This window comes from Erigeron canadensis, chromosome 3 (assembly GCF_010389155.1).
Source record: "Erigeron canadensis isolate Cc75 chromosome 3, C_canadensis_v1, whole genome shotgun sequence".
Taxonomy (NCBI): domain Eukaryota; kingdom Viridiplantae; phylum Streptophyta; class Magnoliopsida; order Asterales; family Asteraceae; genus Erigeron; species Erigeron canadensis.
Window position 1 is genome coordinate 23629009 of NC_057763.1, and position 12983 is coordinate 23641991.

At 33.9% G+C, this 12983-nt stretch overlaps 1 protein-coding gene across 1 annotated transcript; it reads left to right on the forward strand.

Annotated features, from left to right (window-relative positions):
- The first annotated feature begins 3450 nt into the window (after positions 1-3450).
- On the forward strand, positions 3451-9194 carry LOC122591020 (probable RNA helicase SDE3). The gene is made up of 5 exons (XM_043763207.1): positions 3451-3707; positions 4490-5322; positions 5435-5605; positions 6267-7730; positions 8402-9194. The coding sequence occupies exons 2-5, from the start codon at positions 4513-4515 to the stop codon at positions 8957-8959; spliced, it is 3003 nt and encodes a 1000-aa protein (XP_043619142.1). The 5' UTR covers positions 3451-3707; positions 4490-4512; the 3' UTR covers positions 8960-9194.
- Positions 9195-12983: the final 3789 nt, after the last annotated feature.

The window sequence follows — 12983 nt, forward strand, 5'->3', positions numbered from 1 at the left end:
AATCATAATAGCTAGGTCGATTTATGCTGTCTTTTATATCATCGTACATGCAGAATCAAAGTTTCATGCAGTGCCGTCTCCGAAAATGTAAAAATAATTAATGACCCGGCTCAAACATAAAAGGTGCCCCCTAAAATAATAAGTCAAAAAAGAAAATAAAAACATAATACAACGATAACAAATGTCGTTCCTAGTCAAAACAAAGTTTCATTCATAATATCGAACATCAAATTGAAAAAATCAATGTAATTGAAAAAAATGCTAAACTACATATTCAAGATTACTCTGAAGTTGGTTAAATCATTTTATTAGAGGTTCAACTTGTAACTCTGCATAAGTATAGGGGGTTATTGTGACAATTGGTTATATAAATAAAAAGAATACACAAGGCTTCATCTTCTTTATTTGAAAGAACAAATACCTCCATTAAAGCTTCAACTTAGACCTGCATATTTTTTCTTTTCGATTTTTCTAGTGGGCCCTCTAAGGAAATGGGTTCGGCTCGGTTGCACCCTCTGCACCCCTTTAGACCATCCCCATCGGTAACTCAATTCTTGCTTGGTTGGCCATAAAGGTGAAAGGATAAATATTAAACAAATTGAAGCCAACCAACTTGAGCCAACTTTGGTATCTTCACCCACTGAAACTCGGCACAGGTTTACACACAATTGCATCTATTATCTTTTTTCTTTTTAAATTTTTAAATTCATTTTTATATAATTGAAGTTGTTGCAAAGATATATGTGCAATATATAAATTTTAAAAAAAATATAAAATACATATTTCTTTATATAATGTATCATTATCTTTTAAAGTATGTAATATGTACATTACAATTTTTTATTTTTACTTTGAATGACGCACGTAGATATAATGTTAGTAGATTTAAATCTAAAATACATAATTTTTAGATATATTTTAAATAATATTAATTATGTTAAAATAATAGTTTGGTTGGGTTGTTAATGTGAATGTAAAAAAGAGGATTTGGTTGGGTTGGCTTGAGTAAGAAAGAGAAATTAGTATTATAATGAATAGTACAGTTGGATTGGGTTGTGGATGGAGATGGTCTTAGAGTTAGCCCTGGTTTCATGCAACTTTGAAGTATCATAAATGAACATCAAGTAAAAAAACAATAAAAGAAAAGTTTAATTTCACCATCATATGGAGGTTAATCTTTCTAATATCACATTTATTGTTTAATTTCAAACCTTGTAATTGAATAAAAAGATTTAACCATAGAAACAAATAATCAAATCACTAGTTTTATAAAAATTCTCCATCAAATCATTATAAACCGTCAAACTGAACTAAAAACATAGCGAGTTGGCTGATTTCATACTTTTCAAACTAGTAGGTTTAATAGGCCTTTCACAACATGCTAGTTTTGAGAAGTATGCTACCATTTTATATCCAGTTTGACATAAATTAATAAAATCTTTGTGCTAATGTTACAACTTAAGTTGACTATTTTTTAAAAAGTTATGGACTTATGGCAGATTAATTAAATTCATGCAAACCTAAGTGTCATTCGCGTAACTTACTCTTTATACATTTATTATCACATTATTTTAAAGTAAACAAGCATTAATATAATTACATAAATATAAAATCTTTTTTAACCATAACTACATGACCTAATATCTTGGGGAAAAGAATGTATAAGTGATTAATAGGATATCTTAATTAAATCACATAAGTTTTAATCAAATATTATGTTTGTATTCTGTATATGATTACCCGTATATGTTTAACTATAACAACAAGTTGTCAGAGCTTACTACTAAAGATATTATGTAGCTTATGGTTTATATATGCTTCACAATCATAAGCTATTTGAACTAGCCTTTGACTTGAGGCGGTGATTTGTAGGCCGTTTAAAGTTTAGTTGTACATCATTAAATATGTTTCATTTATATTATACAGTACAACATCTTAAAACATATTTGATCGTATACAACTAAATTTAGGTGGTATACTAAACAAAATAACAAATTTGATGGTATAGAGCTAAATTTAGGTGGTACACTAAACAAAATAACAAATGACCTAAATACTGTAATCGATATGTTCCACTTTTATAAAATAACTATGTTTATTCTTTTATACTACTAAAATCTCAAGCTATAACTATAAACCACTACCATTCTTATCCTAAGAAAAAGAATAGGGTTATTTAGTGTATTTTAATTTGTTATGTAATTTGAAATAAGTTAAAAAAACATCAAGGGGGTGGTGGTACTAAAGGAATCAAGGGTTTGTTTACACTTAGATAAGATTTGCTATTTAAAAATGGGTGGCGACATAGCTTGTTGTCCATTTGTCTACCATTATGTTGTAAAACATATAAAATATGTAAATATGACATTTGCGATTTTAAAGTAAAAAAGAAAATTTTATATTTTATTATAAAAAAAATACTCGTAACAATTTTATCTTTGGAAGTGTTGAAAAACATGTTAAATTTTCACTTAATACCTCTTAAAATATTTTTACCTACATTACCCTAATAACATTAATGATTAAATTACACTACCAATCCTTAATTTTTAAAAATATATACATTAACTCTTTACATTAATTACTTTAACATCAATTATCTACATCACTCAACGCTACAATCACCCCCAACCACATCGTCGTCGCCACGACCGAAGCTGTATTGTGCGGGTAACAATTTTTTGCTATATTTATTGATTATATTATTTCTCCTCTTTTGTAAGTGTTTTCGATTGTATTTGTAACTTTTATTATATTTTGTTTTTAACCGAGTTGAAAAAGAAATAACTTTTAAATAGTTAAAATGAACATTTGTTAGTATGTTGATTTTGTATTTCTAGGATATAATCTATTTGCATTATAAACGTTTTTGGTTGTATAACATTAATATGAATGAGATTTTAGTTTAGTTATTTTATATACTAATTGACTTTTAACTTACATTATTGACCTTAATGGTCACTTTTTTCATATGATAATCATGTAAGTATCATGGACGAAGATGAATACGAGGAAAATCACGAGGACAACATTTCATCAAAAACGAAATTGAATCCAGATTTTAATCTGGATGATAAAGACTGTAACAATACTGAAAATGATGATGACATGTTTGAGATGATTTTTCTAATAATGGATATAACTCTAATATGTATGATAGGCCATTAGTTTATTATGGATTATGTCATTAGAATTTTTAGTTATTTTGATGGTGTATTGAATTTTATTGTTACTTTTCTTTAATTTTTTAGATTTTCTTATTTTAATATTCAAACCGTTTTTGTTATTTGTTACATGTATTTTGAAAAAGGAGGGATATATTTATAACATATTTTAACTATCTATAATAAAAATGCATATTTTAATGCACAATGTATAAACGTGTAACACATACATTGTAGATAACCGAAATTCCCATATTGAAAAGGAAAATGCCCATCAGAAGGAAATATCTGGAATAATAAAAAGGCGGAGGAAGAGTGTGTCGTCGAGTTTCCCCAAAACCACCCCCATTTACTCACTCCACTATCACTCTCACTCTACACAACCAACCCTAAAATTCCCTTAAATTACTACTATTAATTTCTTAAAAAAAAAAAAAAAAATCAGCCCAGATGATGAACAAGCCAATTACTACTATGTGAGTATGCGATTAGGGCCCCGATCGATCTAGTTAATTAAGGCGCATCCTCTCATTTGCAACTCAGGTCTTTTTTTTTTTTTGTTTATTTTTAGTCCATTTTGCTTACTTTTGATTAATTTTGTAATAAATGTTTTAGTTATCTGCATAATTAGGACCAGTAGTTAACAAGCCTTTTTAAAAATATCCCTAGCTGAAATTTTTTTAGAAATATATGTGTGTGAACTCATTGGTAAATTGGTTATTATATTATACTAGTCTTAATACCCTTATGATGTACGAATATACTATATATATACCAGTCATATGCCCGAGCGATGCGATGGTGATGGCGACGAGGGTGGTGGTAGCGGCGGTAGTGGCGTGGGTATTAATATAAAAGAAGGTATTGTAGTTATTATAAAGATTAAGGGATGTATGTTGAATAAATAACTCTATTAAGGGTATCATAGGTATACTAGTCATATGCCCGCGCGGAGGCAATAGGAGGCGGCGACGGGTGGTGTTGGCGGCAGTGGCGGTTATTAGTGTAAAAGTAATTGATATAAAAGGAGGTTGTTTAGTTATATTAAGGGTTGAGAGATGTATGTTATAAAATAATTTCAGTAAGGTTATTATAGGTATATTAGGCGATGGAATTCAAACTAATGAATAAATGAGAGGGGGTAAATGCTTTATAAGGTAGTATATATATAGATATAGATATAGAAGGTAGTATCAAGAGTCCCCTTGATGGCCCTATAATAATAATCATATTTGGATTTTGGAAGTGGTAAAGCTGACCTGTTTTATTTATGAGTATTTCATAGTTATTTACTAATCATTTGATATTTGAATCGAAATTCGTAGGTCTTCATTCTCAATATTCAATAATGGGTTCAGTTGATAATGATGATGAAACAAGGTCTGTAATCAGTGCCGTTGGAGATATTGGTAATGTGGATTTTGCAAACGACGGGTCTTTCTATAACTATGATCCAGAGAACGAGGGCCCAATCTTCATATCAGTTCCATTTCCTTTACTGGAAAATAAACCTCGATTTGTGTCTGTGGGTGAAACTGTATTTGATCCAATCACAATCAAGAACACGACCACTGAGCCAGTGACTATATCCTCAGTCGAAATATATGACTCCAAACCAGAGAAATCTTTTACTTTGTCACTGATGGAACCTCCTTCACCTGATTCAGATCAGGAATACATCAAATCGTTTGTAGAGTCGTTTTGTTTGGAGGACAGGACTTTGAAACCTGATAGAACCCTTACCATTTGGCTATCATGTAAAGCAAAGAGCAAGGGTCTGCACTCTACTGCAGTACACTTTAGATTGGAGGAGGAAACTATTGAAAGAATGGGTTTTATCATGGCTGAAGATAAGATCTCACGGTCGTTGGCTTCTAATAAACCATATAATAGGCCAAATAGAAAGACACCGTTGGTTCCAAGAATATATTCACCTGGAGGTGATAATGCAGGGGTGAAATTTCTTAGAGGCTCTCGTCCTGCAAAGGCTAATAGTCGACCATACAGAAACAAGCTTCCTGAATATCGGATTCCCAAGCATATAAGGGATGTAATTGAAAGTAAGGGAATTCCTGATGCGCTAATGGAAGGTTTAAGCAAGAAGAATTATGTTCCATTCTTTAAAACCTTGCTAAATGTGGAAGAAATTAAATTGGAGGTAACATCTGATTGTGGACTTTGGGATTTAATGAATCATACTAGTTTTTTCTTTTATCTAAGACTGAAAATTGCTTAGTTACTTTTTGATGTGCGTGTGTGTGTGTGTGCAGGATGATATGAGAGCATACGACATGCAAAGTGTCACTTTTAAGGAAAGGAACAACAGGTTTCTGACACTTGAAGTCCCAGGACTGGCTGAGAGAAGGCCGTCACTTGTTGTTGGAGATGACATTATTGTGAAGCCTGTATCGCAAAGTGAACACAATGGCCTTCTGTATATGGTTTGTTTCACTCGATAAAAACAAATGATCATTGCTTATATAAAAAAAGTAACATTAGTCTAGAAGATGAAGTTTCTGATATATTATTTTAAGCACATGTATTAGGTATATGGCAATTTCGAGTCACACATTTAGTTTTGAACAGGTTGATTGTTTTGATTATTAAATCTTTTTGTTTTTCTAGTCTCTAATGGGTCTAGGGATAAAATTATTGCTTCTAAGACAGCGAGTCGACAAAAAGATCAGTTAAGTTGAAATCAGAGTGTATTATGAATGCATACAGTTGTTAAAATTGCTTTAATCAAGATATCAATCACAAAACGACATAGGTTTTGTTATTTTAACACTATAGCGAGTCGACAAAAAGATCAGCTGAGTTGAAATCAGAGTGTATTGTGAATGCATACAGTTCTTAAAGTTGCTATATTCAAGATATCAATCACAACGACATAGGTTTTGTTATTATAACACTATGTTTTAATTAAAATAACGGCAATTTTCCTGGGACAAATAGGCATTCATGTTAACATAACCTGCCATTTTGCTACGTACATCTTCTGCTGATTTTATTTTTTAATGTCATCTTCCCGGTCATTTACATGTTGAGGTAAGCTTTAATGTTATCTATAAAGGTTTTGAAGTAGGTCCGCTTCTTTTACAGGGATATATCTCCCGTGTTGAGTCTGAAGAAGTTCACCTATCATTCCATGACGATTTCCGTTCTTACTATCCTGAAGGTAGTCTATTTGATGTACAATTCCGGTACAATCGACTGAATATGAAAAGAACTTACCAAGCAATAGAAGCTTCTGGAAAGCTTGATACCGAATTTCTCTTCCCGGAGTTCTCTTCAAAACAGAGACACATAGAAACATGCCCATTAGTTCCAATCTCTTGTGATCTCAATGAGGAGCAATTAAATTCAGTTGAGATGATCCTTGGCTGCAAAGGTGGCCCACCATATGTTATTCATGGTCCACCTGGTACTGGTAAATCTGTTACTCTTACTGAAGCTATTCTTCAGTTGTATAAAACTCGTAGGACTTCCCGGATGCTTGTTTGTGCACCATCAAATAGTGCAGCAGATCATATCCTAGAGAAATTAGTTATGCAAACTGCCGTCGAAATTCGGAAAGACAACATAATGAGGCTTAATGCACCATCCCGTGCGATAAGTGATATAAAATCTGAGTTTCTTGAGTTTTGTTTAATTGATGAGGAAGAAATGGGCTTCAGCTGTCCTATATTTGAACAATTCGTAAGGTATAGAATTATTATATCAACATATGTAAGTGCTTCTCTTCTCTATGCAGAAGGTCTCAAAACGGGCTATTTTACTCATATATTTCTAGATGAGGCAGCCCAAGCATCAGAGCCTGAAACAATGATCCCGATATCTCATTTTTATAGACGGGATACGGTGGTGGTTCTTGCTGGGGATCATATGCAGCTAGGGCCAGTAATTTCTTCTAAAGATGCTGAAAGTTATGGCCTAGGGAAGTCATACATGGAGAGACTTTGTGAGTCTACATTTTATAATGAGGGTAATCAAAATTATGTGACTAAATTGGTTCGAAATTATCGATGCCATCAACATATTTTATCTCTTCCTTCAGAGCTATTCTATGAAGGAGAATTGATCTCGTGCAAAGAAGATGATACATTGCACCCATTAACTTGGAAGGACATCCTCCCAAACCCGGAATTCCCGGTCATATTTTTAGGTGTTCAAGGTGTTGATGAGAGAGAAGGCAACAACCCGTCATGGTTTAATAGAATTGAAGCAAGTGAGGTAGTTGAGATAATTATTGATTTGATAGAGAAGAAGGGGGTTAAGTGTCAAGATATTGGGGTGATAACTCCGTATAGGCAGCAAGTTTTGAAAATTAGCAATGCACTTGAAACTTTTGTTGGGTCAGAGATAAAGGTTGGCACAGTGGAGTCATTTCAAGGACAAGAAAGGGAAGTGATTATCGTATCTACTGTTCGGTCAACTATAAAACATAATGAGACTGATAAGAGGCATTTATTGGGATTTTTGAGTAATCCTAAGCGATTTAATGTTGCCATTACGCGAGCCAGATCTTTACTGATTGCTGTTGGGAACCCACATATTATTTGCAAGGTGATTTTGAATCTGACTTCTACATTCCCAATTGATGCCCTGTTATTGCCCCTAAAAGTTAATTTGTGTTTGTGGTCAAATACACTGCTTCACAACATAAAATTGGGTAGAGATTCTTGAAATTGTAGATACAGTTGGAACTTTTGACCATTTGCTTGTGAATTGTTTGATTTGGGTTATGTATTATCTCTAATGGGTCAAATAGGTCAAAGTAGCTTCAAAAGGTAATCGTGCAAATGTCAAAGAGGTCTAATTTTATTCAAAATGTGTTTTCAATGCATAGAGCCTTCCAAGTCGCTTATTTAAAAAGTTAGTGAAATTCGCCTACTTGTAAACATACTTGATACTCTAATTACCTTAAGAATGTATTACTCCGTATAATTTTTTGGACACAGAATGAATGTTGTTTATGGCCTACCTCACATTGCCTAATCTGACTGATTCACCCATTATGCCACCTTTTCTTGCGAGCAAATGTGGATTGCTCAGTCAAACTTGTAGATGGATAATAACTCTAACCAATTTTTGTCAAATTTAAGGGTGTTTCAATACAAGTAGTCAGTTAATTTCCTTGACTGAATAATGAATCCAGTATTTGGTAGTTTCATGGTAGCTGCAAAGCTATTTTGTGTTGGTTGATGCTTATGCTTTAATTTGTACTAACATGGCAGGATGATCACTGGAATAAATTGTTGTGGCATTGTGCCGACAACGATTCATATAAAGGTTGCTTTCTCCCACAGAAAGAAGAAATACAAGACGTGGCACTCAAAAACGAGAATTATAACGACAGTTACAGTTGGAATGGTGCAGCGCAAACAAGTTTTGATGACTGGGGCACTAACAACTGTATACCACCGGAAGGTAATGATTGGGACGGAGTCTCAACACCAGCTGATAATTGGGGTGAGCCTGCAGGATCTCAAAGTTGGGAGGATGAATCGACACCAGCTAATAATTGGGGTGAGCCTGCAGGCTCTCAAAATTGGGAGGATGAACCGACTAAGATTCCCATTCAGGTATGTGCAGGAGTTGACACTTCCAATGAAGGCTCAAGTGAGATTCCTACAGGAAGCGATAACTGGGCTAGAGATCCATGTCAGATGACCCCTAGAGCCGATGGTTCGGGTGAAGGCTCAAGTTTAGTGGCCACGGGAGCCAATGATTGGGGGAAAAACTCGAGCCTAGTGGCAATAGTAGCTGATAATTGGGGGGAAGGCTCGAATTAGATTTCCACAAGAGAAAATGATGGGGGTGAATGCTCTAGTCAGATTGCTAAATGAGCTGATATTGAGAAAAGACAACCCTTGGTAGTAGGTGTTTTTTTTTTTTTTTGGTTAAGAAATGCATGACTGGTCTTAGTAGGCTTATCAGGCCCTGTTTATTTTATCAGTACTCCCGACGGTTTCTTCTTCTTCGCCAACAAGTTTTTGGCTCAATCTTAAACAAACAACGGTTTACCAAGTATATGGGCTTCGGTTTTTTGCTCTTTCATGAAAGACTAGATTGAGGGTGTGTCATTGGTTTATGGTTTACCTGAATTCCTTTAAAAATTGTTTGGTTAATGACCTTGAGCTTAGGGCATATTCTAAACCAGTTCTCACTTCTCACTCACAACTTTTGAAGTTGTGGTGATTAACCACCCCCACCGAATATCTTTTGAGGTTTCATTATTGATATCAGTTTCTAATACGTATCCTTTAGCACAAAAACTGATTTTTTTTTCTAGAATAGTAAACAACTAGATATAATCATACTCTCCTATACGTTTTCAATACACAACTTATTTCAGACAACTATTAACGATTGCACCACCTCCACCTTGGATCATCGTGTACACAATTTAATATTACTATTATTATTACTTAATACTCGTAACAGAATGGTGATTGATTGAACATGCATTAATTGATTTTTACTCCGATTGTTATTCTCTTACCCTCCCCGGTTTTTTTCTCCATCCCGCCCGCTCCCTAATTGCAAAGAGTACCTCCTCGGCTCTCCCCACCTTTTTTCTATTTTATTTTATTCAAGTAATAACTAAAACTTTTATTTAATAAATTAAAACTAATACAATACTAAACTAAAACAACAAAATAAAACATGAAACTACAATCTAAAACACGCATGATGCGCAATTGTGAAAATGTTAACTAACCGTTCCACCTCATCAGAAGAACTCGAGTCCGATGACAAATATGGGGTGTTTGGCCGGGTCCGAAAAATATATATATATATATGAACAATCAAATAAGAATAGTCTTAAAATAAGAACGGTGTGAACACTTAAAAAACATCATTTTGATGCATTAAAAGTCCATAAAACTAACATAGTGTTTAACTAATTATCATTATTTAAGTGTATAACAACACATTGGCCTGTCAAAATCAAGATAATCATGTTTTTTGTTTTGTGCATCCATCTTGGATGCATATTCTTCAAAATGATGCATCCACCAAAAAACGTGATTTTTTCAATTTTGACGGATCAATGTGTTGTTAGACACTTAAATAATGATAATTAGTTATGCACTATGTTAGTTATATGGACTTTTAATGCATCAAAATGATGTTTTTTAAGTGTTCTCACCGTTCTTATTTTAAGACTGTTCTCACCGAAGTGTTAATAGTTTCCTTATTTTAATAACCATTTTTTTTGTAAAAACCATGAGAACTCTTAAATTATATATTTTTTTATATGTTTTTTTTGTTCATTCACATGTGAAATGATATAAAAATATATGTTGTAGAAGAATTTTTTTCAAAAAACCTTCAAATTAACCTTTTATGAACTTGTGAATGAATTTGTTCACATGTGACAAACGGCTATATATAAGGTTTTGAAAAAAAATTTCTTCTACAACATATGTTTTTACAACATTTCACATGTGAATGATAAAAATAAAACATGTTCCAATATGTAACACCCCAAATATTTTAAGGTAAAGAAATTAACCCTTTTTCATAGTTTTGACATTTAATTAATTTTCTAGTATTTTATTTTTGGATATAAGGTTAATTTAGTTGGAACTTTAACGGATGACGGGTAAAAATACCTACAAAAAGAGAAGAGGGTGTGGCAAGCCCCTGATGTGCCAACCATCTCACTTGTGATGAATCATTCTTCCACCCATTATCTTCTTCTTCTTTTTCATTCTCTACATGCATTTCATTTCATTCTCTCAAAATCAAGCTAAATTCCTTCAAATTCAAGGATAAGAAACATCCATAATAATCATCACCATCAAATAATCTTTATTCAAGAATTAAAAAGTTAGGGTTTGTGGGTTGTGGTGGTGGCCAAAAATTGAGAGAAAAAGAGAAAGGAATTGTGAATTGAAAACCCTAATCTATTGTCTTCCATTATTGAGGTATTGATTTCCCCTAATTTAGCTTTCATAATTCTTTTGAATTTAGGGTTCATGGAGTGAACCAATTTTGGGGGGTTTTGGTAGAATATGAATTATGGTTAATCTTTCCCAATTCCTTAGTTAACCTAGTTGTCATTGAGCAATACGATGTGTTTGATTATAAAATTGATAAATTCATGTGCAAATCTTAGTTAATGAGAAAAGATGAATTTTTACTAGTTATTGAAATGTGGATGAAAATGGTATGATGAACTACCTAATGATGTTGATAAAGATGAAAGTAACTCAATGGCAAATAGGTTGGGTTTTGGGTTTAGAAAAGGCTAGTGATTGAGTATGACTAGGTTGAGCTAGTCAAGTTGTGAATGTAGGCTTATGCATTTATGATATGATTATAGGTTGAAGCTTGCTTGTGCTTATTCATTTTAGCATTGTTGTCCTTTTGCGGAGGAGGTGAGTATATTTGCATACCTTTATGTATATGTTGGATCAATTGACCACATATATTGAAGCCTTTTGTCCATGGTGGTGTCGACCACCATGTTGAAGTTTATTTGTCCATGTGTGGTAATTGATGCGGCGTTATCCCATGTGGGGCATAGTATTTGTTGAGGCCTAAGAACCTCCGGGGCTTAAGAACCCCGATAGTTGATCTATTAAGGCCTAAGAACCTCCGGTGTCTAAGAACCTCGATAGATGATCATGATTATGTTGTTTAGCTTATATGGATCCATATATGTGATGTTAGTGTGCAAGGTGAATATGTAAATGTGACATGACGATGCCATAGGTTACATGTGAAAGTCCTTGTACTTTGCCCTCCTTCGTATTCATACATGTATGCAAGTATATTCACTAAGCCTTTACTTATATTTTAGTTGTTTACTGTTTTATAGGTAGTTCCGGAAGAAGGAACTAGTGTGGTTGATTTGAAAGACTTGACAGAGCTTGAAGCTGTATTTTGCAAGACTTGAAGGTATTAGGTCATTCATGGATGAATGGCTAGTTTTGGCTTTTAGAGGCTTAGAAGTCCCTTTCCTTTTGGCTCTTGATACATTTTGTTTTGATGGTCTTGCTTTTGTTAAAATGTGTAAATGGGCAGGTGTAAGTTTCAGCAAATTGTGAAGTTGTATTTGGACGAAAATAGCGTCAAATGGGTAAACGACCCATTTATGGTGTTCATGGGTTTTGAAACTAGACTAAGTTGTAAATATGTTTATAACGTGTTTATAATGTTGTTGGTAATCTTTGAAATGTGTTTTGTGAAGTTCGTTTTGAAATTTGAAGGTCGCAAGTTCGATTTAGTGTTAAAAATGTTTTTAGGGTTGCTGATATGATGCCCACTGCGGCGCAATGGGGGTGATTTTACCCACTACGGCGCAGTGGTTTTCCTCGTCCAGAACTTGAATTCTTCCCACTGCGGCGCAGTGGGATGGTGTCAAGTCCACTGCGGCGCAGTGGGGCTTTGTACCTTTCTTTGCCGAGGCTAGCACTTCCCACTGCGGCGCTACTGTGTGTAAAAAAAAAATTAAGTATTTTCGGTTTATCGAGTCTGGTTCTTTCACAATATGAAATTTAAGAGTTCTCACGGTTATTATAAAAAAAAATGAGCTCTCAAAATAAGGGTCCCCTCTATATATATTGGTGAAAGATAATTAGGGGATGGGGTAAAAAAAAAGTACCAAGGGATTCATCCTAGCTGTCTGATCAATGGCTTAGATCAATCTTCTTCCTCCTTCTCAACAGCCACCACCTCCTTCTTCTTCGGCGAAACAGCCGACGCCAGCCACCACCTCCTTCTTCTTCGGCGAGACAGCCGCCGCTACTAATATAATCTCCAACCACGATGCCGACAGCAAGGGTTACACCCGTACCGTATCAA